This window comes from Hippocampus comes, unplaced genomic scaffold (genome assembly GCF_001891065.2).
Source record: "Hippocampus comes isolate QL1 unplaced genomic scaffold, H_comes_QL1_v1.1 scaffold321, whole genome shotgun sequence".
NCBI lineage: Eukaryota > Metazoa > Chordata > Actinopteri > Syngnathiformes > Syngnathidae > Hippocampus > Hippocampus comes.
In genome coordinates, this window is record NW_017804845.1 from 518,895 (window position 1) to 544,697 (window position 25,803).

A 25,803-nucleotide genomic window follows, 5' to 3' on the forward strand; every position below is an offset into this window, starting at 1 on the left:
ATTAGTCAAAATAAAAAGAAAATACTTGAATAATGTTATACATTTTTTTCCCAAAATAAAACTGAAATTCAAATAAAAACTAAGAAATATACAATAGCAATTATTTTATATCAAAACCTTATTGTGAGTATTAAAATGGATATATATTTTATTGAAATATACAAAACAAAATTGAGTTAAAATAAAATGTTGGGAAATATTCAGAAAATAAAATCATTAAAATTAGAAATAAAGACTGATATACAAAAATATACATTTATACAATTTTCTTAATATTTTATTGGTAACAAATATTTTGAAAAAAAATCACGAAAAACACTTTTTCCGGGTGAAAAGAATAGAGAGCCACAAAAAAGGGGGAAAAATGGCACGTCAAGTGTAAAAAAAAAAAAATTATTAAAATTTTATTTACACATTTACAAAAAATATTGTCCCTCTTGCGGAAGTGCATGCAAATAAATACTGTGTGTGTTGTAATTTCCCTCGGGATTAATAAAGTATTTATCTATATACAGTATATATAAATGTGTGTGCGTGTCATGTTATAAACATCTCATAGCAATTGGTCGGCGGGGTTCATCACTCGGCCCATGAACAAAATGGATCCTGTTGGAAAAATAAAGTTGTCAGGAAGACAGGCTCAACCCTGTTTAAGGACTCTACATTACCCACAATCCCCAAGGGCATAGTTTGACAAAGTATCATTGTGCATATAGTTTTTCAAATTCTAATCGGGTAGTATGAGACTAAGCTCAAGTGAAGTACTGTCAGCCACGTGTTGATAACCAATGAGCTAACCGATAAAAACAAAGTACCTGTTTTAATGTGTCTCAGCAAGAACAGGAAAGGCCGGTCTGCTTTGAAGACGGGAGAGCGGGAACGCTTCAGTAGCACCATGGCTGGAACATGACATCATTTTACTTTTTTTTGTTTTTTTTAAACAACAAACCGTTCAATTGATCTGGCATTTTATATGAAAATAACCGTAAATACATTAAATATTAACATGGCGTGGTCCGAGTCCCAAAAAAATAAATACATTGTTCTGGCGATGCCGTGACACCATTGACATGACCTTTAATATTCCTGTGGAAACTCCCTGAAATTTCAGGATAAACAACCCCCCCCCTGATTTTTCAAAACAGATGTGTGCCACGACAGAAATATGTGGACAATAAATCTTTTTTAATTCTGGCTATGCCATGGCGTCTACACATACCTGTGGCGGCGGCCGCCTTGGTTCCCTCCTCCGTGACTTCGATGGTGACGTCATGGAAGGCGTCGGACACGTAGAGCGAGTCCTCGGCTGTGCACAGAAAAAAAAAAAAACAGTAAACTTTTTGGAACCGCTGTCATGTAGTAGGTGTAGACGCATAGCCTGGGCGCACAGACCTGAAATCCCAGAAAAGTCAGCATCCGACGGGTTGAAGGCGTCTCCGATTCCCATGGCAGGAAGCGTGGACCTCAAGTTCAATTTGTTATGCATCTTGAACCTAAGCATGCACAAATTCTGACAACCGCCAAAAAAATTTTGTCGCGATGATCATGCCCGGCGATTGGTCACCTGGGCAGGAAGACGTCCATCCTGGTCCTGCGTAGGCCGGCCTCCCAAGAGGCCATGTGGCGAAAGCTTAGCTGAGCCTCCAGGGAAGACAGAGGTGTCTTGCGGTCTGAAGGGAGGACCACCTGGAGGCTCAGGGACAAACCAGAGTAGGGAAGATCCAGGACCGCGTACCTTTGGTTAGACGATGTTTGGAATTGACCTGAACAGAAAGATAAAACTGTCAATTTAGATTCGTGGCTAGTATAACTTCAGACATCCATGATTTTATCGTTAATTAAAATTGTAAAAACATTTTCGTTAGGCTAACAAATAGCATCTACAGACAACCAAGTAGAATCCATACTGCAGGCAAATAACTTATCCTTGGAGTAAACACTAGCATCACTTTGGCTCACAACTAGCATTGACAGCGTGGGTACCTACCAAAGCGAACCTCAGTAGCCTGGTGCATCATGGGTACTTTGACAGTGGTGCCGTCCACGAGCAGAAAGTGGAGGTTGTGCGTGTTGACAGCGTGAAACTGCTTTTGCCACATGCCCCTGAACGTAACCGTGCTCAACAGTGCCATCTGCTGGCCGGATGGCCAGGAAGACTGCGATGCCGATAACGATGACGATGATAACAATGTGGAAGCCTCAGCCTGTTGAGCCTCACCAGATCCAGACAGGTCGCCGCTGCTGCTTCCTGCCTGTAGGGGGAGCCACGCCTCATCTGGACACAGGGAACCATTGAGCATGCTCAGTACTTAACATGTTACTATGACAACCAAAGGATGCTTGATGGTAGCCCAGGGGTGCTTCTTGTTAGCCTGGTGGATATCAGCTTTATGATGCTACTTTTTAACATGGCGAGTCTATTTGTTAGTTCGTGGATTCTACTTGAGAGCTTTTATGATGCTACCGATTAGCATTAACGCGCTACTTGTTTGCCTCTTGATGCTACTTGTTAGCCTAAAGATGCTAATTGTGAGCATTACCTTTGCGTGAATTGTTGTTCTGTTGCTGGTGATCTCTCATCACACTGACATCAGCCCAGGTTTCAACCTTATGCGCGAATCCGGTGTCGAGTTTAATGCTGTTCTGCACCAATAAGACACATGTCTGCTGTAGCCACGCCTCCTTTGATGCCATTGGACTGCTGCTGTTGTTCACCTCGGCCTGCCACTGCAGCAGCAGCTCGCGAACGTGACCATCTGCAGGCAAACAGTTTTGGAAAATTCAGCCCTTGAAGCCTGTTTCACCGATCATTATGAAATTCGCTAGTCATGTCTGTCATGGGTTGATGCACAAAAAAAGTCTGAAGACACCATGCCCAAAAAGATACACGAAATAGGACTACAGTATTTGATTTGAAGTGGGCTTTTAGGATGACCATGGACCTTTCCAGGTGGCCGGAAATGTTTGGAAATTCAGCCCGAAAAAACAATTTCACTTTACAACAATTTTGGTAAATGTCTATAATGACTGTACTGACAAAACATTCTTAAGAGGTGCCCAAAAAGACACCTCAAGCAAATGGAACATTTTGCTTTCAAGTTAGATTTTAGGGTAACCACGGATATTTCTAAGGTTCTAGATTTCTTGGGAAGTACAAACCCTGAAGCCAGTTTTCCTTGGCAGCGTGAAATTTAGGAGATATATTTATCATGTACAGACCCACAAAAAAAGCCGCAGGAAGATATACGTAAATATACACAGGAAGTCTGCCATTTTGGTTTAAAACTTCCATTTATTGGTCATTTTGGTTATTTCTTGGGGTCCTTAAATTTATTTATTTGTTTTGGGTGAAATTCTACCCCCAAAAGTGAAATTCATTTCACAACATGCTATTCCCAAATAGACACAGGAACTCTGCCATTTTGGTTTAGGGTCGCTTTTGGCCAGTTCCCAAGACGAACGACTCAAACATTATTTTTCTGTCAAAGCACACATACTAGGGAGATGTATGATGCCGAGTCACAAAACATTTCAGTTGTAGTCATTGCGAAGCATGACGTTAGATTTTGTTGACTGGCAGCTCTCGCCCTGGTTGTAATTAACCGCGCTGACCTCTTAACCCTGCGGCTTCCAAGCAGGCGTGTGCGTAATGAGATTAACGGTTCGGTGCGTGGAGGCGGGTATCACAGCTCCGAACCCTCCTCGGGCGCGTCGCAACCCCGCCACTCCACACCGCCTGGCACCAACGGCGCTGGCCGGTCAGTACAGTACCGTTGACGTCGTAGCCCAGGCCGGCTTCCAGCTGGGCCCTGGTGTTGCCCCGGGCGCCGAGCTGCAGTAGGCCCAGGGCGGCCGCCACGCCGGACGGCGACACCACCAGATTGGTGTCGACGCGGCCCTGGGCCGCGGCGCGGTACAAGGCCATGGCGAAGCTGCCCTGTCGATGCCTCAGGCCGGCCTGCAGGCTGCCGGTGCTGTGGACCGGGGGCACCAGGCAGAGTAGAGCCAAAATGGCGGACGCAGGGAGCCAATACATTTCAGTGTTCAAAAGTCCTGGAAAAAGAACAAAAATTCCATTCACTATTTACATGCAAATCAGTTATATGAGTGTGCAAAAGTATTGCATCAGAGCACGTAGAATGACTTTGCTTCCAGTGCATTTTGCTCTGAGCGTCCGTGAGATCTTGTACACTATATTACACTTTCACGTAATTGATAATATGTATGTGACACATACAAACGGTGGTGCGATGGCACGTATTGTAACATGATCGTTTGGAGACTCACCAGTTATTTAATTATACCATACTGTGTTGAGAAAGTGTGTGGGGGTGGGGGGACACCCACACTTACTGACAGCTACTACTACTAATCATAAATTGGACTTGTTCAGCTTTTCTAGATTTGCAAAGAAACTACAACTAAAAGGGTAAAGACAAAATCACAAACTCTTTGCACTATCACCTTAAGCACTTAAAGATAACTAATAAAGAAACACAAAAACCCAACAATAATTACAATACAGAATTGCTTGATTGCTTTTAATGTGTTTAATAAAACCTTTCTCCCTTACATTTCTCTGCATGTGGCCCTCAAAGACTTACATGCTCATAGTAGAGATACAATTTTTTTTCTAAATCCTGACAGTAAATATACAATACACCAGCAAATGATGTCAAATTTTTGGAAGAAATCTGACTATTATTATGTATATTTTAGTAGGTGTTTGTTTTTGTACTAACTCATGATGAACAATTACGTTGGTCACCTTACAATAATAATAATAATAATAAAGATGATGACAAACTCTTTAGATTGTGTCGCTAACGAATCAGTGAGACATGCAGAGCATATTCATTCTCCTTAATCTTCATACATATTGTCATTTACTCTGAGCATGTAATAAAAGACGCAAGATGCGATTTCATGAAAGAAAGGAGTACCTCTGAGTGTTGGGATGCTTCCTGCTCGCAGTCGTCCACTGTTTCCCGCACTGAGTCATGAGACCACTTAAAAGGGGGGACCCTCGGCTCCGAGCTGCTGCTGCCGCCGGCGGCGGTGGCGGACTCTGGCGGCGACGTCCGTACCAGCCGCCCACCCGCCGGCTGAGGGTGCGCGCCGTCCTCCGCGGCCGCAAGGAGGCGCCGGGTAGGCGGGGCCAGTAAGAAGACCCCGCCCTCCTGTTCATTCATCCCTTCCAACTCCATACACACGTGCACACACGCTCACACGAATTTCAGGACATAATATCCTAAGATTTTGTCCACATTGAATAAGTCTAAAATGAACCAAACATCCATGTTTTTATGACCATGAAAGACACGTTCGTCCTCGTTTGCAAATGACCAGAGAGTCAGTTGTGTTTTAATTTACCGTTTTGACTTGCTTTTGTTGTTTTATTAGTTTGTTATATGTACCTTCAACAAACAAAAAATGCATTTTTATAAATGTCAATGACAATGCAACCCTCAATGAACCCCAAATACGTGCCTTTATAAATACCAAAGACAGTGAAGCCTTCCCTCAACCTGACATATATGTTCTCATAAGCATCAAAGACACTTGAGTCCTCAAGGAACCTAACCCACATATTTTCATGAACATCAAAGACTTAATCAGTGTAAAGTATGTGTGTTTTCATGAACACAGAAGAGTCTTAAATGAACCATGTTTTACAAACATCAAAGACACATTGGTCTGTTTTGGAAGCGTTAAAGCGATAGTGCCTAAAGTTGTGGTGGAAGCACCGACATTGTTCCGAGTGGCCTAGATGCTGGTGGATTAGGGGTGACCGCTGGCCGGTGACGGCGGGCCGGCATCGCAATCGAGATGTGCCAGGTACGCCGCCGAGGATTAGACGTGGTGGAGCTGCCCCACGCCAGCTCCGCATCACGGCGACAAGAGCGTGGCGGGAAAAGGAGCATGGGAACGAGTAAGGACAAATCCCAAACCGGGTGGGAACGTCAACACATATTTAATGGGAAGCGCTGCCTCCCTAATGTCCAACCATTCTCAAACAAATGCTTCAAAAGTCCTCATGTGAACTCACTTATTGGTTTACCGTTCAGCATTGCATTTGCAGTTAACTTTTTTTCTTTTTTTGCACCAGTGTGACCATTTGACCCTGTGACGGATTTATTTATTTCACTCAACGACAAAAGCAATCAATGAATAAATGAATAAGACTTGAAAAATATATCAATACAAATAACTCATGGACAATGAAATAGACTCAATCAATAAATAAACATGGCACGATAATAACTGAAAAATGAAAAAACACACTAAATAAAGGAATACATAAAACATCAATTAAGAAAATAATATGTAATTAAAATTAATCAAATCTTAACTGAAAAGATAAAATTGTGAATACACAAATGATAAAAATGTAATTAAATATGCCAACAAATAAATAACTACAACTTAATAAAAAAACAAAAAACGACTCAATAAATTAAAAAAAAGACTCAATACGTGAATAATAAGAAAATAAGGACTCAATACATTAATGAATAAGACAGTGATTAAATAAAGGAACAATAAATATGACTCAATAAATGGATGCTATTTTTTTCGATAAAATATATTTAATTTTGGCGTGACATCATCACACGTAAAGCTCAAGTGCGGATATATTTCTAAACGTAGATGTGACGTCAAAATGCCTTAGTCGTTTATTGGTGGAAAAAAATCTACACATTACGTCATCACCGCGCGACCGTAGTCGATTATTATTTACACCAGTGGAGTCCAATCAACTACGAATCTGTTCGCTGCCTAATTGTTCCACGTCGTCCTTCTTTCGGTGATATTTCACCCCCCGTGATGGCGCCGCAGAAGACCATCCCGTGGTCGGTTAGCGAGGTGACGCAGTTCCTGATGCTGGTGGCCGACGAGAAGATCCAAGTGGAGCTGGACGGCACTCGCAACGAGAAGGTGTACCGCGAGCTGGCCCAGCGAATGGCCTCGTTCGGCTACGAGAGGACCTTCCGCCAGTGCCGCGAGAAGCTCAAGAAACTCAAGAGCGACTACCGGGCCATCAAGGACAACAACTGCCGCGGAGGCTCCAACCGCAAGAGCTGGAAGTGGTTCGGACATATGGACGCCATCTATGGACACCGGGACCGGGACAGCGGCAACCGCCTCAGGGACGACTCCAGTTTCCTGGAAGTCATCATCGCCGACGGTATGCTGGACACTTTAAACCAATTTACTTCCGTTTCAATTATTTAATGGACAATTCTCACTTATGTTACATTTTTTTCAGATATGTTTATCTCTTTTTAATAATTTCCAATGAATGAAACTTTTTTTTGTTTAAAAAAAAATATATTATTCAACTGAATTCCTTGAAGAGTTGAGCCCAACATTGGAAAGCCCTACATTGGAGGACAGCACTTTGAGCCCTAAAGGCGACTCTGCGGTGCCTCCAGAATCCATGCCCATCCTGTCACAACACTCCGAGGTGGACTCCGACGTAGAAGAAGACGATGATGTCAGCGTTCCGGAATTTTCACCGCCAAAGCGCAGTAAGTCATGCAGCTGCAACTTACATCATTATTCAAACAGGAGCAACGGTAGTTAGCTGTAACACGGTCCAAAATTGCACTGTGCGGATTTCGTTTGTACTTTTCATCTTCTCGTGTTTTCACGAGATGGACGTCGGCGGACGCCGCGCGACTCTGACCTGGTGGCCGTCCTGCGCGAGATTCACTCGGCCGATGTGGTTCACCACCGCGTCGAGGAGGCGCAGCAGGAGCGCGCCGTCCGCCTTCAGGAGCTTCAGCTACAGCAGCGGGCTGAACACTTCCAGCTGGCCCTGGAGGAGATGAGACTATCCAGGGAGACGGAGGAAGCTCTCAGGAGACAGGAGCTGGACGCAACCAACGCCTTTAACCAGGCCTTCTTGGCCATGCTCGGGAAGCTGGTGGAGCACTCTGACTCACAGCGACCATGAAGAAATGCCCCGACAATATGGTGGCGTGGACAAGATGATTGCAACATTCGCAGGAGGTTGACGAAATGCTGGGATCTTTGAGGGAGGTTGACTACCAGTGCGGATGACAAAACGGTGAGACCTTCCAATGAGCTTGACAAAATGGTGCAACGTTCCAGTGATGTTACGAAATGGGGGACGTTCCAGTGAGGTTGATGCAGTGGCCTAACGTTGCAGTGACAAAATGATGGAACGCTCCACAAACTGACATGAAGGAACGTTCTAGCGACGTTCCATTGACGCACTGGTAGGAGGTCCTAGTGACAAAATGGTGGAATGAGAGTGACAAAATGGTCAAAACATTTCACTTATTAAATGGCGGAACGTTCCAGTGGCAAAATGGTACAAATGTTTCACATAGAAAATGGCAGAACGTTCCTTTGACAAAATGATGGAATTATTTCACTGACAAAATTGTGGAACGTTCCAGTAACAAAATGATGGGATGATCAAGTGACAAAATGATGGAATGTTTTCGTAATGAAATGGGAACTGTTCCGGTGACAAAATGATGGAAACCTTTCATGTACAAAATGGCAGAAGGTTCCAGTGACAAAAAAGTGGAATGATTCAATGACAAATTGGCGTAACATTTTGTTGACAAAATGGTGAAAAGTTAACTTGACAAAATGGTGGAACCTTGCGGTGACACAGACTAAATGTTGGATCATTCTGAGTGCCACTCGCAAAATGGTGGAACGTTCCAGAGACGAAATGATGGCTCTCTGTGGATTGTGCCACTAGAGAGTTGTATTTATACCGGGACGATTGACAGCTGCCAAATCACCTGAGGTTGACTCCATGTTCAGCTCATGGTTTTTAAGTCCATCCCAACTGATGGACAACTTGAGGAGGAAGTGCAAGTCACAAAGTAAACACAAGAGGGCAGCAGAGCACGTCCATACACTTGGTTGCGACCTCAAAGCCAAAAAAAGAATGAATATTTTCTTCTTTTATTCATGTGTTTACACTCACTGGACACTTTATTAATTGCATTAGCACAATAAGATGCGGTGTAAGAATTCTGCAGATTGTCATACAGTGCTCGCTTTTGATTGACATTTGTACCTAATGAAGTGTCCAGTGAATGTACTTCTCTGGTGTTACCGGAATGAATATTGTATATTATAGCTATTTTATTTGATTATTTTTCCGTCCATGTTAATTCTGCATCAGGCCAAAGTATGTAAAAAAGTTTTTATTGTCAAATGAAAAAAAAACCCTTTTTGCTCTACTTGTACATGAAGTGTAAACACAATGAAGTTATTTAAATATGAATTTACACGTTAAAGAAAATACTCCAAACCAAGCGTGATTAGTGCCCCCCTGCGTAATACAACTAAACAGAACAAAGACATAATCCATGCAGTCTAAAAATAGTCCACAGTTTAGTCCTGGGCCCCAGAGGGGAGAATACTGCTACACGTCAAATGTAGAATTCCTCGACGTCTTCCTCTGCATGTCCATCTAGAAGCGCTTCATGGTCGTCCCCATTGAGTGACGTCATGGAGAAATTCCTGTCCCTTGTCCGCTCCGGCGGGGCCGTTTTGCCTTCTGGATGTAGATGCTTGAAGTGGGACGCCGGCGGGACGTAAGCCGACACCACGCTAAGGTCCACGCCGCCTACTCGGACCGTGGTCCCCGTGTCCACATCCGTCTCCTCGGCGCCCACCAGGGCGTCCACATTGAGGCGAAAGGGAGGGACGAGGGAGGCGCTCCGCTGGAGGGAGCGGCTGCGACGGTCCCGGCGAGGCGAGCTGGCCGGGGGTCCCGGCGAAGAGCTAAGGTTGGGCAGCGAGTAAAGCGACTCGGAGCGGACGCCCCTCCCCTGGCCCTCCGAGGGATGGAACCATTCAGGATAGAAGTCGTCCTCGCTGCATAACGGGAGGGAGCGTAGGGACGCCTGATGATGCAGGACCCTGTGGCGGGGCGCTGCCCGATGGGGATGATGATGGCAACGGCGCCGGTGAGCAGCTTGGACCTCAAAAGGACACGAGAAAAAAACGGATTAATTTCCTGAGACTTAGTATCCGTATGAAAGGGTAACAGTTTACCAGAGTGTGAAGTTTATGACCAAAGTTCTCTTTGTTGAAAGCCATTGTCAAGGACGCACCAACTTTCCAGTAAATTTAAAAGGGCCTTAAGAGCATTGGTGACTTAAGTATGGTTGTCAGCACACATTAGCACTTTGTTAGCCTCTAATGGCACTAATGGACCGATGCTTAATCTGATTCAACTTTCCAAACGGATCTCCCAGTAAGTAAATAAGAAACAAGAGAAGACAAAATCAGAGTAAATTAGCCAAGAGGGCAGATGAGAAAAAAATACAAGAGGAAACGAGCAGAAAACGAGAGGAAAGAAGCCAAGATGAGGATCCCAGCGACAACCGGAGTAGGTAGGAGCCAGACCGGGTATATCAAGGCCGGCTGTGGAAGGGAAGACCAGAGAAGAGAAAACTGGAAGCCACAAAGAAGAGGAGATAAGACAAAAGCGAATGAAAGACCTCACACCAGGTTCTGACCTGCAGTAGAATTTTATTCCCGTCGTAGTCTTGGGTCTGCCACCTCACGTCACTGATGGGCCTGCACGCGTTGGGCAGGAGCGGCACCAGGGCGCCCACGTCTCGCACCCTCACCTCCACCACCGACGAGTCCAGCGGGGTCGGGTGCCTCCCCCTGGGCAGCCTCCGGAAGGCCATCTGGACCTCCAAGTGGGGGTTGGCGTAGACCACCAGGAAGCAGAAGTCGTGCTTTTTGTGGGCCAGCCGGCGGCCCAGCAGAAGCTTGTACAACCGCACCGTGTGGGCGTAGTTGTCATGGCAACAGTACAGCGTCAACCTTAGCGTCCCTTTACCGTAGCGCACCCTCCTCAAAGCCCACAAGGGGGTGCCGGACCCCAGCGTGAAAAAATCCTGCGTGGACGGCGCTCCCAAGCGCCGCCCTCCGCTCACCTCCTCGCTGTGATGGTAGCGCCAAGGTGGATGCGCCAGCTCCTGGCCGCCACCGTTGCCCTCCCGGAGGAATAAAATGACCGCCAGTGCCGGTTGGGGAGCACCCCCTTGGTACCCGTGGTGGTGCTTGGGTCGGGGACGCTCGCAGGAAGCGGCGCGCTCCGACACCCTGAAGAGCTGCAGCTCCGGGTGGAGCCGCGCCAGCACGCTGTCTGCCGCCCGCTGAAGGACGTCGCCCTCGCCCGGGTCCGCGATCAGGTGCACGCTCACCAGGAAGGGGTCCCGCTGTAGGTCGCCCATCCAAACGTCGCCTATACGACAAAAAAAAAAAAAAATCTGCATTTCCACCTAAGTTTCAGAAACTTTTAGTTCTTGGTACTTTCGAAACTTTTGCGTCAAACTTTTACCCGATCCTGTGGCCAGTTCTCCCCAAACAATTTGCCCAAATCAATTGAAACATATACCTCAAATTTTGGTTCAACCTTCTGAACTTTGACCTCATTCAATCTTTACTTTTTTTTTTTTTTTTTGACGTGCTGTGGAGCTTTTTCGGGTACTAACCAGGGTCTTCTTTTGGTCAAAATGAAGACAGTCCAAACACACAACGGTACTCTTAAATCAAGTCCTGAGTTGTGTTCAGTTCTTTACCCTCTCTGAGAGGCCCACGTAGGGGGGGTGGGGGTCTCCCGTGAGGAGCCTCATTAGTGCCATTAGGAGTTTATTAGTGCAGGAATGTTTCCCACCACAGCTGGGATGCATTCAGGTGCAATCCGTCTTTTTAAAACTGCGGTTCACTTCTGGCAGAGCTCATGATGATGTCATATGAAAAGAACAAACATTGAACACAAAGCCAGCCAAGAGGAACTCTGTGTGTGCGTTTATGTGTGTGTACATAGCCATGAGTAACTGCGTACGTATTGGCGCATATACGTTATGAGTCCGTTGAGTATCTCGGTGTGCCTTTGCCAAAACAATCAAATCTTGCGCAAAACTTGCTCATATTGAATTATTATCATCATCATTATTATTATTATTATTATTATTAGTGCATTTATTTATTTTTTCAGTCCAGTCCTATCTATCAGAAGTTTGGCTGGTTCGGAATGAATGATCTTTCCCCAAATATTTGCGCAAACCCATCAAACTTTTCCCCAATTCTACTCAAGCTTTTGCCTCAAGCCATCGAAACCTTTGCCCAAACACGTTCCGAATCCAATCTGTACTTTTCCCCAAACCTTCTGCCCAGTCCTTCTTAAACCTTTGCCTCAAAAGTTTGTCTAATCCTACCCCTTAATAAACTCAAGGAGACGCAAGGATGCTCCTTGTAACCATGGTAACACTCAACCAATCCAGATATCACGACGAGCTGCTGCTTCAGCCATTTTAGTGATAATTAACAGTATTTTGCTCGTTAGCTGCATGGCCATGTGAGACACACACACACACACACACACACACACACACACACACACACACACTGTAGAACTTCCTGTGTTGCAGATTAACAGACCGCTATTGGCTCTAATCCTCATCGTGACCCACAAAACTGAAGAGTGGGCCTGCTCACATCGTCACACGTCCACTGATGTCATTGAGGGGGATTAATTACGGGAGCACCAATCAACCCCCCCTCCCCCTCCCCATAAAGGAGTAATGGCTTTGTGGTTAAATGACTGCTTGTGTGTTTGCGTGTTGTACTTACTGCTAGTAGATGACAAGGGACTGTAATCTGACCTGCAGAGGATGAAGGAGAAAGAGAGCATTTATATTAAAAGCGGTTGTGAAATACCAACAAATCAAAAGCACAAATTTCTCAAACTTTGCTCACAAACTCAAACTAAATGAACCTTCTGCCCGTTGAACTGGTAGTGTAGCGGTACCCGCTTATGCCTTTCATGCAGGTGCCCCGCGCTCACTTCCCAGTTAGGGCACCAATTACGAGCCACTGTGTCGAAAGCAATTGTCATCCTCGCTACCCAATTATCGGAATGCGACGATGCCGCAACGGCTGTGTGAACTGACACACTCTAGGATGAGTTTTGCGTAAAAGGCGCAGGAAAAGGAAGGAGAGAGAGTGAAGCAGGTTACATCCCGGAAAGGTCGGTAGTCGTCAGGGCACAAAGACAAACAATGGAGAGGTCGCCAGCCAATGTCAGAGCGGATAGCGCGATGCCTTTGAGGGGCGTTTTCACTCGAAATGATTTATTCCCTCCTGTCCGTAGACGCCACTAACCATAAAATGGAGCACGGGAAGGATGCGGAGAGGGAAAAACGACAATAAAAAGACATCAAACTGACAATTTGGAGCACAGAGAAGCAATTTAGTGAGCCGGTCGGCAACGTCCAAAGACAATAATGGCCACCAGCAGCAACAAAAAAAAAAAAACAACACACTTGAGGCTTGACTCTGGCATGACCTGCCAGCTTTGGATCAACACCAACCTTCTTCTTCCACTTTTTTTGGAAGACGTTCTGAGGCAAGGACGGCCTTTGAAATCCAAAATATTCAATTCCTGTGTGGTCCCGTCTCCGGAATAGTCTCGCCTGTCATTAAACATTCAAGCTGCTCCGTCCAAAATTGTCCCCAAAATGCAAATAAAAGATGAGAAAAGCAGGAATCCATTTCAGGATTGATCTGCTTCCCGCTTTCCCGCCAACTTTGGCAACCGAGATGAGAATCAAAATGTGGGAGAGACGACGTGACTGTGGCGGCAAATTCCTGGGCTGACATGGTATCCCCCGTTGTGCGTCAATGCCTCTGTACAGAACAGCGAGGTATCGTTGAAAAAAACTCCAATCCTTGGTTGACTTTGTACGCGTATTTTCATGACAGCATGAAAGGGGAGGTATCACCTCCAAATGCAGAGAAACGGTGTGACTCTGGCGGGAAATTCCTGGGCTCTTTAGACAAAACAGCAATGTGGAAAAATGCGGTTTTGACAGGAAACTTGCAAGGAGCTACTCCTGTCATGTATTTGTAACCCCATTCCATCTCATTGCCGTTTACACCCGTTTGTTTCTCACGTTCCGTGGTAAACTACAGTGCGATGCCGTTTAATCCAGTCACCCTGACATTAATCCCATTTGGGGGGGATTCCTTAATTGCGATGGACACGATGCAGGTACAGATTAGGCAGGTTAGGCTCACGGTGACGTTACCACACAGACACGCAGACACACACGGGTGGCTAATAGAAAAGTGAACATGTTAATCCTCACTGTCATCTGGATTACTCAATGTGCATCTAATCTACCACAATATTAGGGACGCATGTGTAATCTGATGAGATCCAATACGACAATGTTCTTTATATTTGGTGGGATTTTTTTAACCACTTGAACGATGATATTATGTTTACAACAATCAATTTTAAAATCGAGAAATTAAAAAAAATATTTAACATAAAATCACATTCAAGGAGTAGTATTTTATTATTATTTTTAAGGCCTGTGATTATCTCAAAAATATTTTTCTATTCTTTTTTTTTTAACCCTCACTCACTCAATTACCATTTAAAAACCAGTGTGGGGGGAAAAAGCGCTACATGCTTTGAATGGGCAAAAGTAGCGCCATTGGATGGACGGATTTCATTGTAATTTCCGTGCAGAGAACTAAATGACTTCATGAAAATCAATGTCAGTTTTTTCTTTTATTGGATCTCATGAGATGATTCATTCTAGTTTGTTTGGGGTTAGAACAACAGCTACATACCACTCGTGAGGTCCATTTGTTAATATCTGAAAAAAAACATTCGTTTTAACAACACAAGTAGGTCAAAATCATGTGACTTCCAGCACGTATGTCTCATGTATATAATACATTTTGTCATGTGCAGTAGAGCATCTGGTAGTGATTTCGCCTTCTCCTCCTCTTTTTTGCTACTCACCCTGCAGTTTCTGCTCCCGAATCCACGCATTCATCTTCTGCGGAGTTTTTTTCCATCTCAAGCGGGGATTTAATAAATGTAGAAGGTGGCGAGAGGCATTGATTTTTTTCGTCCCAAAACACACAACGAGGCGGGAATAATCAGGAGGAGTTGACAGATTTTCTTGAGTCAGTCTGACTGGAGCGTCACAAGCAACAGGCGACTGGAGTCAGACGGCGGTGCCTTCAGAGTACCGTAGGAAATCTAAATACCCCCACAACAAGACGCCATTTTCCCCTGTCCACGTTTATCCTCACATTTATATATATATATATATATTGGGGGAAGACAGATGAGATAGGCTCCAGTAAGCCCTAGACCCTCGTAACGATAATGCGGTTTCAAATTAATGGATTGATGGATATATGTGCGTGTGTTTGTGGTAAGAATGTGACGACGAGCCAGCGCCAGTCAATGTTCCACAAATACGAACTGTCACTGAAGACAACATCGGTCCTGTATTGTACTTTTTTGGGGTGATCAATTGAATTCATTTGTGAGAAGTTGGAGCTCTATTAAATAAAAAGTAAGAAATTGTATGACGTTTTTGAGAGCTTTCTTGTTTCTAGCACCGGGTTTAGAAAGTAGATATACATCACATTATTTTAAAAACATTCTTTTTCAAGTGATGTGTCAAAACACAAACATTCTGAGAAAAAAGTCAATTAAAGTTGAGTTGAGACTTGATTTCAAGTTGCTTGTGTTTGTTCTTGTCATTAAAAAAAACAATAATAATCATTTTGTTTATGACGCCATCTCTCAGCGCCTCTGGAAGAATACGCTCCATAAGCGCATGCGCAACAGTGACGTTTCGCGGGTACTGTCTTGTGTTTTAAACAGCGTCGTTTAAAGTAATTAAGTAAAAGGCTTGTCTCGTGTGTGTAGCTAATAACAGAGTTCCGTCATGTCGGTCAGCGACATGTTTTCCTACATCCAGGGCTTCTTGAGCGCCGACCAAGACGTCCGAGAGGTAAGAAAAAGAACCGTGTCGTGTTAAGGCTGCGAGCTAACGGCTAATTCTTAAGAGCTAGCCAGTTAGCCGCCGTCAAGTGTCACGTGTGTTTAGCTGCTTTCAACATTTGTGATGTGTTTTTACGGTAGGAAATCCGCAAAGTGGTGCAGGTGCTGGAGCAGACAGCCAGAGAAATCCTCACTGTTGTCCAAAGTGTCCACCAGCCGTCTGGATTCAAAGACAGTGAGTATTCTGCTTCCCTGTTTCATATGTACCTTTAATTTAGAGGTATAAAAAAATAATATCCTTTCCCATTTGAAATGAGTGGAAATTCCATTAATTCATTTCAATCTGTTAATAACACCAACATCAGTTTTTGTTGAAGTTGGAGCTCAAGGTTCCCCCCCCCCCCACCCTTCCTCCAAATATGAACTATATTCATTTTGTCTCCTAACAGTCCCTGATAAGTGTACAAAGGCCAGAGAATTGTTTGGCACAGTCCGGACCCACATTGCCGACTTGAAGACAAAGTTCCCTGTGGACCAGTATTACAGGTACATAGACCACCACTGAAGTGTCTGCACACAGTCTATGTTAGTCTATGAACAGTAACGTTTTACCTGTAAAACACCTTTGTTTTAAAAGAAAAGCTATAATTGTTTGTGGGTTTAAGAGGATATATTTCCGCATGTGAACACAATACGGTGCCATTAAAACAGGATTTCTTGACGAAAATGTTTCGATAAAATGTTATATTTTGATTCAAAACAATTTGTGTAAGCAAAGCTTGTGTTAGGCACGTGGTTCTGGACTGTTGTCACACCGGGGACCCACATTTTTTACTTTGCAACAGGTTTCACGAGCACTGGCGCTTCGTCTTACAGCGTTTGACCTTCCTGGCGGCTTTTGTGGTCTACCTGGAAAGTGAGGCCCTTGTGACCCGCGAGGAGGTGGCACAAATTCTGGACAGTAGGTACACGTTTGCCTGTCTGTCCGTACGTGTTGTTGCCGTCGTCGTCATGGCACACACCCTCATTGTGTGTATATGTGTGTGTGTGTTCCAGTTGAGGTGGTGCGCGACAAAGGCTTCCATCTGGATGTGGAGGACTACCTGGCGGGTGTGCTGATTATGGCCAGTGAACTGGTGAGTCATTTAAAAGCCTCATTTGCATAGACATAACTCATTTGCATATTCAGCATGAATTTGAGGACCAGTAAATCAGATTAGTCGGCATACACTGAGTCAACTTGGCTTGCGTTTATGTCTTCCCAGCTGCAGGGGGCAATCAAGTTCAGCTTTTAATAAATCCTAGAAGGTTGCTAGTAAAATAAACATAGGTGGTTATACTTTTTGGATTTTAATGTTTGTATTTCTTTAGTTGATCCAATATGGTGCATTTTTTTAATCCAGTCCAATGTAAAACATTAATAAATTTACTATTGCATCATTAGGTCTTATTTTATATTTATTTATTTTACCATATCATACTATTTAACTATACAGCAAAAATCTGAACATTTTATAGAATCTATTAAAAAATAGAATGCAGTATTGATTCTACATGTGCTCTCAATGGAAATCTTGAACAATCTGTTTAAAGGTACAGTGTGAAGAATTTCGTGCCATCTAGTGGTGAATTTATAGAATGCAACGACCTAATCTCGAACCGTGCGTGCATTTTGAAGCACTCGCAGTCTGGTGCCTCAGAGAGACCACACTTTGCAAGCCGACCGCAAATTTCTTCAGCAGAGGTGCAAGCAAAATTTTCGTCCCAAGTGCGTGGCATTTGGAACACGCTGTAGTCATGATGGTGAGGAACTCCCTTCGCCGTCGCAGAAAGATGGCGGCGAAACATGGCAGCCTCCTGGAAAGAGGAGGTGCCCCCTCTGTAATATAATTGCTGATTATTGAAATTAATAGGAAGTTTTTGAAATAATGAACATTGAAAAATTAACACATTTTTGCCCATTGCCGCTTCAAAATTAGGCCTTCCAATGACATATGATAAAATAGAAAATTTAAAAACGTACTCATTCTTTGACTGGGCTGCAACTTTGTTCATTGATATCTTGAATTGGATCGAAGGAAATATAATTTATCGGCAAAAACTAAACCAGTCTATAAACAACAAAAAACGTATTGTGCCTTTTGCCCTCTGGTCCTGCTGGGGGCGCCCTCATCGTGGCTTTAATTTTGGTTCCTCCTACTTCCTGGCCAGTCACGCTTGGCAGTTAACAGCGTGACGGCAGGCGACTACAACCGCCCGCTGCGCATCTCCAACTTCATCAACGACCTGGACTCGGGCTTCCGCCTGCTCAACCTGAAGAACGACCCCCTGCGTAAACGCTACGACGGCCTCAAGTACGACGTCAAGAAGATCGAGGAGGTGGTCTACGACCTCTCCATTCGCGGACTCGCCAAGGAGGCCAAGAGCGACCAATAGGAAGCGCCGTCGTCAGGACACTGACGTGCCCGGAAGTCCGAGAACCGGGATCTGACTGAAGGCCCGCCTCGGACGGACATTAGCCCCTTTCACACTGTTGACCAGTCATAATTGTAAGACTCGTTGGATCTTTTTGTCGGTTTTCAATTCTCGGATAAAACAGTTCAAAGCTAAGTTTGGAATCAACACTGTAGATGTCTTCTGACAAGTCAGAATGACCAGAGTCTGGCAGTTAACCGGGCGGTCGATTTTATTGGCTGATATTATGGCTTTTAAAAATAGGCAAAAACCGGAAGTTTTTTTTTTTTTTCTCTCCCCACGGTTTGATTCAGCCCCCCTTTCCTATTCGCAACCTTCCACACGGACTGGCAACACGAGGACAACAATGATTGGACATTGTGAAAGGGGCGACTCAAAAAGTGTCCGTAATGCCGTTGGTGTGAATTGGCAATACGTTATCGTACACGGTTACTACCGATAAGCATCGGAGACACACGAAAAAGAAAATTGGATGCCATGAAAATCGTTGGAATATTACAAGGCGGATTGTTTTCAAGTAAAATTTGATCATCAGAGGTGCATTTTTTTTTCCTTGCCCCCCCCCTACCCTCCCATTCCATTTTTACCTTAATTTTAGTTATATGACCTCCATAAAACACTGCTAATACTACCCCCCACCCCCTTTAAAAAAATGCAACTTTTAGTTTTTCAATGTTGCTTTTTTTTCTATCAGGTACTATTAGGCCTTTTCTACACAAATATGATTATAAAACTCTCCCCCCAACACTAAAAAAAAAGTGACACCAAAGTGGACCTGGTATGTTTTGTACTGTTATGTTTTTTTTTTGTTGTTGTTTTTTTACACATTTGCTGTGTTTTGTTTGCCATGGTGTGCAAAATGTAAATATATTTGTATACACAACCTGTGGCGGCTCTTTATTTCAAACCACACACACGCAGGAAAGCCATCGAAACCTCGGTTTGCAACATTTTAATATGATTGACAATATTTTACATGTTGAAAGAATACGGCAGGAAAAGAAAAAGCACAGTCTCGTTGGTGTACACAGTGATCAGCTACACTAACAGCATTGAAATATTCCGCTTTGATGTCATCGCTGGATAAAGTGCTTTCAACGAAATAAAGCTCTCGCCACAGAGGACGTACTGAATATGCTGAATATTGGCTGTCGGGGCGAAAGGGGGTCGACTGGGGGGGTGGGGGGGCAGTCCAAGTCTGTCCAAAGGCTGATACAAGAGCCAAGGCACAGCGGCTCAGACCATAGACGGGGTCCACGTTTTCTTGTCAGCATTTTTTATTTATTTTTGTTAACCCAACCTCACAAAAGCCCCTTTTACACTGCCCACTGCAGCCACTTTTCCTCGCCGTGTGAACTCTCAACTTGACGTCCCGCTTCTGTGAGTCAACTTTTGACTTTTTGCCCCGCGCAAAACGATATCAAACTTGAAAGAAAATGTCACATTTTATCAGCTTTGGAGGCTCCATATATGCTGTACTGTATTAATATATATATATTTTTTAATCGAACCATAAAAACGGGGGGCGATTGTCAAGAAATAAGCGAATGGTCACAAAGGAGTGTAAACAAAGAGAGTGGGAATATTTTCAGAGGCTGTTTGCAATCTACCGTTACGCCTTTGATAGTCCAGTTTGCCACTTGAAAGCGGCAACTTCAATTTCCACCTCGTCCGCATTGACCAAAACGGTTTTGCTGGGCAGTGTGAAAGGGTCCACTTCAATTCTCCGATCCTGCCTCGGGTCATTACACCAGACCTCGAACCGGGGACTCAAGTCACGCAAACAGCTGTGACGAACCGAACAGGAAAAGACAAAAACGGGTTTTCATGATATGTAGAAAAAAGGGGGACAGAAAGCGTCTACTCGTACGACCGGTTATTGCTGTCAAGGGGCGGGGGGGGGGGGCTCCCTTTTCTGTGGCAGTGAATGCCAGGGTGCACTAGTTAGCGAAATACACCCCCCCAAAAAAAGGACAAACATAAAACAAAGAGCAACCATGTCCCGTGTGTGAAATCCAGTTATTCCCACGTGTCTATAAAAAACAAAAATGGTGTCATGTTCAGTTGTTTCTCCTAACAGATGTACGGAAATCAAACAGTCTTCACAATCATGGCTGACACGCAACCCACAGTTCAGATTATTATTATTTTGGGGGGTCAATCAAATCTTTGATCATTTACTAAAGCTGCGCATTTCGATTTTGTGACGCATCAATCAAGGAGTATTAGGGCCACATTGAAAAGAAAATCATTTGACTACGATATTTAAGAGGACTCCTGTAACTCCTAATTTTTCCCCTCATTAAAATTTGAATCGTCTATTTTCTCATTGAAATCTAATATCTATCGTACTGTAGATTTATTTGTCAACATGGCCATAATATTCGGTGCGCCCATCGCTTTGGAAACCTAAAACAACAAAAAAAGTTCTCTTGGTTTGTCGCATGTTGGAAGTGGTGGTTTTTTTTGGGGGGGGGGGGGCTCGGCTGAGGCAACAGCATGGTGTCACATTGCAGTTTTTGGGGGTGGTTTATCGATGGAGGAAAAGGCCTCGCTTGGGACTGCGTCCCTCAGGACCGACTCTGATTGGTGTTGATCATGATATTGGGCAAAGCGTTGCGTCTCTTGCGCCAGGTTCCCAAGTCCCGAGCGTACCTCTTCATCTGGTGGAACCAGTTCTGCGTCCGGGACTTGTCCGTCGCCCGAAAAACAAACGACTCCCGCCGGATGTCCAGAACCTCGAAAGTATCCTGGCACTCGGGGTCCATGGACACCACGCAGTTGGCCAGCCGGATGGGCTCACGCATGACGGCGAACTTGCCGCTGCTCTTGTCCTTGATCAGAACCAGAACTCCGTCTTGGATGCTTTCTCCCGCTTCGCACGCCTGCTCTGCCCCGGGCCGCGTCCTCACCATGAGCAGACTCTGAACGTTCTGGAACTTGAGCGCCTTGCTCCCCTTCTTCACCCACTGCCCGTCGGCCGGCTGCGAGAGCTGCAAGGGGCCCTCCATGACGAAGCGGGTGTCTTCCCGAGTCCAACCCAGGGTCTTCATGGACGCCTCCCGCATTTCGGCGTCCACCGGCTCCCGATTTTTGCGGCTGTCGCGGCGGAAGGATCGCAGGGACCAGGAGGCCATGCCGTTGCCGTCCTGCTGCTTGGTCTTGGTGTTGATGTGCTCCAGGTGGGCCTCCACGCGGTTCTTGGCCTCGCGGAGCCGCCCGAATTCGGGGTGCTTCTCCGGGGTGACTTTGAGGAGGCGGCTGAGCAGCAGAGGGTACTTGGTGACGCGCTGAAGAGGCGCCATGAGGAAGGAGCGCAGGTTCATGCGACGCAACGCCGTGTTGTCGTTCTGGGAGACGTCAAGGAAGATCCTGAAAAATGTGAAAAGGCAGAGTGAGACTCCAGAGATGGCTCGGAATAGAAAACCTCTGAATTAATGATGAGGTTCCCGCCTTCCACGTCAAGAATTACACCGGCGGGAAGAGGAAAATCTCCACAGTGAGCCAAAAAAGGCAAAAGAACAGTTTTCTTCACGCTTGCTCTATTTAACCTGAGAAAACTTGAGCGCTGGCGCACAATCAAAAACCTTGAGTTGTGACCTGAGCAGTTCCTTCTCCTTCTCCAGCGCGTTGAGCATGTTCACGGAGGCCGACTGTTGTAGGCAGTACGTCTGGAAGGCCGGCAGCATGTTGACGAACTCCAGGAAGATCTCGCCGACGGATACCGTCAGCAGATCCTCATCTCCCTAAGCCCAAACGCCAGAGAGTCAGTGAGTCGAGATGCCGAACAGTGAGGTGACGTCTTCTCACCTGGTCCAGAGCATGTTCAATGGCGTCCTGCAGATGTTCCGTGAACCTCTCATTCACGTCTGCCAACTCCTGGACGTTGGCGAAGACCACCGCCAGCTGCTCGGCACTCAGCAGGCCGGCGCCGCGCATCGGTCCGTAGAACTCCTCCTTGATGATCCTCAGGTCCTCGCCGTAGCTGCTCTCCGTGTTCAGGAACTCCAACACGGCTTCTTTACGTTCTGCCCGCAGTTTGGCGCAACGCTCGCATGCGCTCCGGCCCTCCGATGTCTCGTCTCGCCGACCGCAGTCGGTGCACAGCGAGGGTCTCTTCCAGGCCCGGGAGAGACCCGGTCCGATGCCGCTGTCGGCCCGCTCCACTTCCACGCCGCGCCGCTGCCGCCGGGGCTCGGCGCCATTGTCGTCCTCCTCGCTAAGACCGACCACGCCGCTGTCGGCGCTCAGGCTACTGATGGTGCTCCATCGGTGATGGCGGGCGCGGCCCCTCCGGCGATCCAACACTGGACGGTCGTCTGGACCCGCCGGGCGCTCCTCGCCGGGCGGCTCCGAGTGACCGCGAAGCACTGCTGGAGCTGAGGATGTAGCAAAAGGTCACAAAAGCAAGAAATATTAGATCAGATGTTTGAGTCAGAAACCAGTATTTTGAGATAAGACACAACCCAACATTCTGTAACACAAGAAAATGGCCGGCGGTCAGTAAGTGAGATAATAAAACTGGCTTGACGATCTGAAACCAGAAAGGGGGGCGGGGGGGTCGATTTTACATCCCCGTAAATCTACAACGAGGCACACCGCGGCGTCGTTTGTCCTCACCGCTGTCTCTCTCCCTCCGATGATGTCCTCCATGTGGCGCGTTCTCCATCTTGGCCTTCATCTCGGGCTGTTTGCGACCGGAGGTATCTGCCGGCATGGGGTCACTGCGGTGCGGTCGCAAGCGACACCCGTCAGCCGTCTGCGACCGCTCGTGCACACGCTCCGATCCAGTTGCCTGAAATCGCTCGTATGTGGTGTCTGAACTGGAACGCCGGCAGGCACCCGGCGTCTGAGGGTACGGAAACGATGCTTGGAAATCATGTTGTCACGGCAACACAGCAGCGATACACAAGCCTCATATATCGATAGCATATCAATGATATTTGCTGATATCAGGATGTATCATATTGTGTAATCGATACACAAGCATCAAACATCACAGGATATACCATGTCATGCTCTTTGATGGTTCAATTTCAAATATCGATGTTGTGATGTATCCTATCACATTCCTTTACAGTGAGGGATTCATAGATCAGCATCAAATATCGATACCATGACATGTATGTATTTTGTATCGATATCAGCGCATACTGTTTTCTTATCCTATCACAAGCCTCAAATATCCGTATGTTCTAGTCCAGACCCTTATCACGATACATGCACCAAATGTCGATATCCTGATAACGTAGCGTTGTTTAATAGGATAGTACTGATACGCAACCGTCAAGTGTTAGATATTGTGATGAATCTTATCCTCTTCTTCTACAGTACATTATAAATTTCCTAGGGAGGAAAGTAGGCGGTCATGTGCCCTGAAATGTAAGCTCTTATCTCCAAGATAATTCGAAGCATCCCAGAGTGAGAATTCCTCAACATGCTGCATCAATCCGAGTCCCCCCCCCCCCCACCCTCCGCAAGCTTTCAGGTTTTGTCAGGCACGGGCTGGGGAAACAAATCACATTTTATGCTCAGCTTCAGGAAGGGTTGGGACAAGGAATGGTCGCGGCACTTAAAGAGACAGGCGCTAATAGCGAGTAGGCACAATTTGCGCTACACTGACTCGGCTTATTTGATTTCGGAAATGTATTCAGCTATTGTTTATTAATTGAAATAAAATGGAATATTTGATCTTAAATAGTGATGGCTAACGGTGAGTATTAAGTCGAAGCAAGTTACAACGAGCGCTGTGCTGATGTAGCATCTGTATATTTTGCAGTGGCAAATTTATAAACAAGCAGCTAATTCCAATCACTATGCTGACTTATTGTCTGAGGTGGCGACTAGCTAGTATTCACATTTATTCACAGTTACAATGAATATTTGCATCGACGGTGCTACGTTGACTTAGCATTATATATTTAGCAGTGACAATGCGTTAAGATAGTGGCGGCTAATGGTTGTCGTTATACTGATTTATTATCAGTACACTCAGTTAGCATATTTACCGTCTTAAATGTCAGTGGGTAACAATGCTATATTGGCGTATATTCTACATTAGCAATGTATTCAACCACTGGCAAACAGTATAGAATGGCGGCAGGTAACCGCACCGCATTGACTTGGTAAAAATCTATTAAGTAGCTGTGGCTAACAGTGCTAGATAGACTTAGAATTTTACCATTTTATATATATATATATATATATATATATATCCCTAACGCCATTTGTAAAACGAGAAACACAACACATAAAAATGCCCCCCCCACCTTTTTCTTCCGTTTTGTTAATCCGATCGGAATGCTAAACGTTCTTAAGGGGAAAACGATGCGAGTGACCATGCCTGTTTGACCCCAGGAATGCTGCAGGATGGATGGATAAATAGATGGATGGATGGGTTGCCAGGGATGGAGATAATCCCACTTTCCCCCCCATTTTATGCATCCTCAGACATTTCCTTCCACACACACACACCCGTATATATCCCTGCATGGGCGCGTGTGTCTGTCGCAGTGTCCTCGCCATCCTAGAATGCCGACAGATCGCGAGCCAAGCTGCTGCCAAACACAGCACACACACACAGACACACACACACACATGCACGCACACAGGCACACGCCGAAAAAATAAAATCCTCCTTACACATTCTCCCGCTTCTTCGCCTTCGCCGCCGCCGTCTTCTTCTTCTTCTGTAGGTGTCTGGTGGCCAGCCTCGGCTCCTGCCGCGGTTGCCATGGCGACGGCGGCAGAGGGCTGGTGGGGGGCGTCGGGGGCGTCTCTGTCCCGCTCAGCTGACAGCCTGACGGGGGCCTCGGAGGAAATGTGACCTTGGGGTTTCCAGTCCATACTCTGTACAGTCTTCGCCTTCGCCGCCGCCGTCTTCTTCTTCTTCTGTAGGTGTCTGGTGGCCAGCCTCGGCTCCTGCCGCGGTTGCCATGGCGACGGCGGCAGAGGGCTGGTGGGGGGCGTCGGGGGCGTCTCTGTCCCGCTCAGCTGACAGCCTGACGGGGGCCTCGGAGGAAATGTCTGCACTGCAGCTGTTAGGGGTGGGAGGGGGGTGATCGGAATCGGACGGGGGGGTGTCAGTATTTTTGTCAACACATAAGCAACAGATATTTGATACTGTGTTAGATCTCTTTTTTTTTTTTTTTTTTTTTTTTTATAATACACTGTATTGGTCTGGATGTTTTGTATCATGTTTTTTTTTTTTTATACCGATCGTTGTTGTATTTTATCAGTACACAAGGAATGAAATATGATGTATCGTATTACAATGTACAATATTATTAGACAATACAGTCTGAGTCTGCAATATTGATATATCGATATGGAGGCGGTTTACCTCTTCTTTATGAGGTCCAGAGCTGAGCCAATGAGGCCGTCCTTCATTTTGTAGATCTTGGCCCCGTAGCTGGTCAGGTCCGTTCCCTCCAGGAGCAGCGCAGGGCAGCAACTGGACGGCCGCCCTTTGTGGTTCTTCCCGGCTGGGCACA

The 25,803-nt window shown here is 45.7% G+C and overlaps 5 protein-coding genes and 1 long non-coding RNA gene across 11 annotated transcripts in view; 2 read left to right on the forward strand and 4 right to left on the reverse strand.

Moving 5' to 3' along the window:
* Window positions 1-290: 290 nt before the first annotated feature.
* Window positions 291-5,076, reverse strand: serpine3 (serpin peptidase inhibitor, clade E (nexin, plasminogen activator inhibitor type 1), member 3). The gene is made up of 9 exons (XM_019875447.1): window positions 4,944-5,076; window positions 3,772-4,053; window positions 2,541-2,756; window positions 1,988-2,275; window positions 1,565-1,763; window positions 1,393-1,493; window positions 1,220-1,306; window positions 816-899; window positions 291-606 (listed from the first exon to the last, which is right to left on the reverse strand). The coding sequence occupies exons 2-9, from the start codon at window positions 4,034-4,036 to the stop codon at window positions 554-556; spliced, it is 1,293 nt and encodes a 430-aa protein (XP_019731006.1). The 5' UTR covers window positions 4,037-4,053; window positions 4,944-5,076; the 3' UTR covers window positions 291-553.
* A 1,621-nt stretch (window positions 5,077-6,697) lies between these two features.
* Window positions 6,698-9,786, forward strand: LOC109519432 (trihelix transcription factor GT-2-like). Of its 5 annotated transcripts, none has more exons than XR_002168968.1 (4): window positions 6,699-7,189; window positions 7,359-7,532; window positions 7,659-8,074; window positions 9,675-9,786. XR_002168968.1 is itself a non-coding variant. In XM_019875981.1 (3 exons), exons 1-3 carry the CDS (start codon window positions 6,829-6,831, stop codon window positions 7,958-7,960), a joined length of 834 nt encoding a protein of 277 aa, XP_019731540.1. In that variant the 5' UTR covers window positions 6,698-6,828; the 3' UTR covers window positions 7,961-9,277. The 5 variants fall into 5 exon arrangements, 2 of the variants coding, with proteins under 2 accessions (XP_019731540.1, XP_019731519.1); XR_002168967.1 differs by lacking the exon at window positions 9,675-9,786 and adding an exon at window positions 9,564-9,608; XR_002168965.1 differs by lacking the exon at window positions 9,675-9,786 and adding an exon at window positions 9,471-9,578.
* A 411-nt stretch (window positions 9,787-10,197) lies between these two features.
* Window positions 10,198-15,523, reverse strand: fam124a (family with sequence similarity 124 member A). Its single transcript, XM_019875947.1, has 3 exons — window positions 14,837-15,523; window positions 12,652-12,683; window positions 10,198-11,260 (listed from the first exon to the last, which is right to left on the reverse strand). Exons 1-3 carry the CDS (start codon window positions 14,890-14,892, stop codon window positions 10,416-10,418), a joined length of 933 nt encoding a protein of 310 aa, XP_019731506.1. The 5' UTR covers window positions 14,893-15,523; the 3' UTR covers window positions 10,198-10,415.
* Window positions 15,524-15,649: 126 nt separating this feature from the next.
* On the forward strand, window positions 15,650-20,272 carry tsn (translin). Its single transcript, XM_019875552.1, has 6 exons — window positions 15,650-15,845; window positions 15,977-16,070; window positions 16,285-16,381; window positions 16,681-16,796; window positions 16,892-16,971; window positions 18,047-20,272. Exons 1-6 carry the CDS (start codon window positions 15,780-15,782, stop codon window positions 18,269-18,271), a joined length of 678 nt encoding a protein of 225 aa, XP_019731111.1. The 5' UTR covers window positions 15,650-15,779; the 3' UTR covers window positions 18,272-20,272.
* A 32-nt stretch (window positions 20,273-20,304) lies between these two features.
* Window positions 20,305-25,803, reverse strand: part of arhgef49 (Rho guanine nucleotide exchange factor 49) — a 16,257-nt gene continuing 10,758 nt past the window's right edge. For both annotated transcript variants that reach the window (XM_019875472.1, XM_019875481.1), the window contains exons 4-7: window positions 22,931-23,159; window positions 22,121-22,689; window positions 21,911-22,056; window positions 20,305-21,682 (exon numbers count right to left, since the gene is read on the reverse strand). In XM_019875472.1, the coding sequence (XP_019731031.1) occupies window positions 20,881-21,682; window positions 21,911-22,056; window positions 22,121-22,689; window positions 22,931-23,159 (1,746 nt within the window). In that variant the 3' untranslated portion in view covers window positions 20,305-20,880. The remainder of the gene's footprint in view (window positions 21,683-21,910; window positions 22,057-22,120; window positions 22,690-22,930; window positions 23,160-25,803) is intronic.
* On the reverse strand, window positions 25,304-25,787 carry LOC109519183 (uncharacterized). Its single transcript, XR_002168897.1, has 2 exons — window positions 25,653-25,787; window positions 25,304-25,347 (listed from the first exon to the last, which is right to left on the reverse strand). It is a non-coding gene; the product is annotated as an uncharacterized LOC109519183 (long non-coding RNA).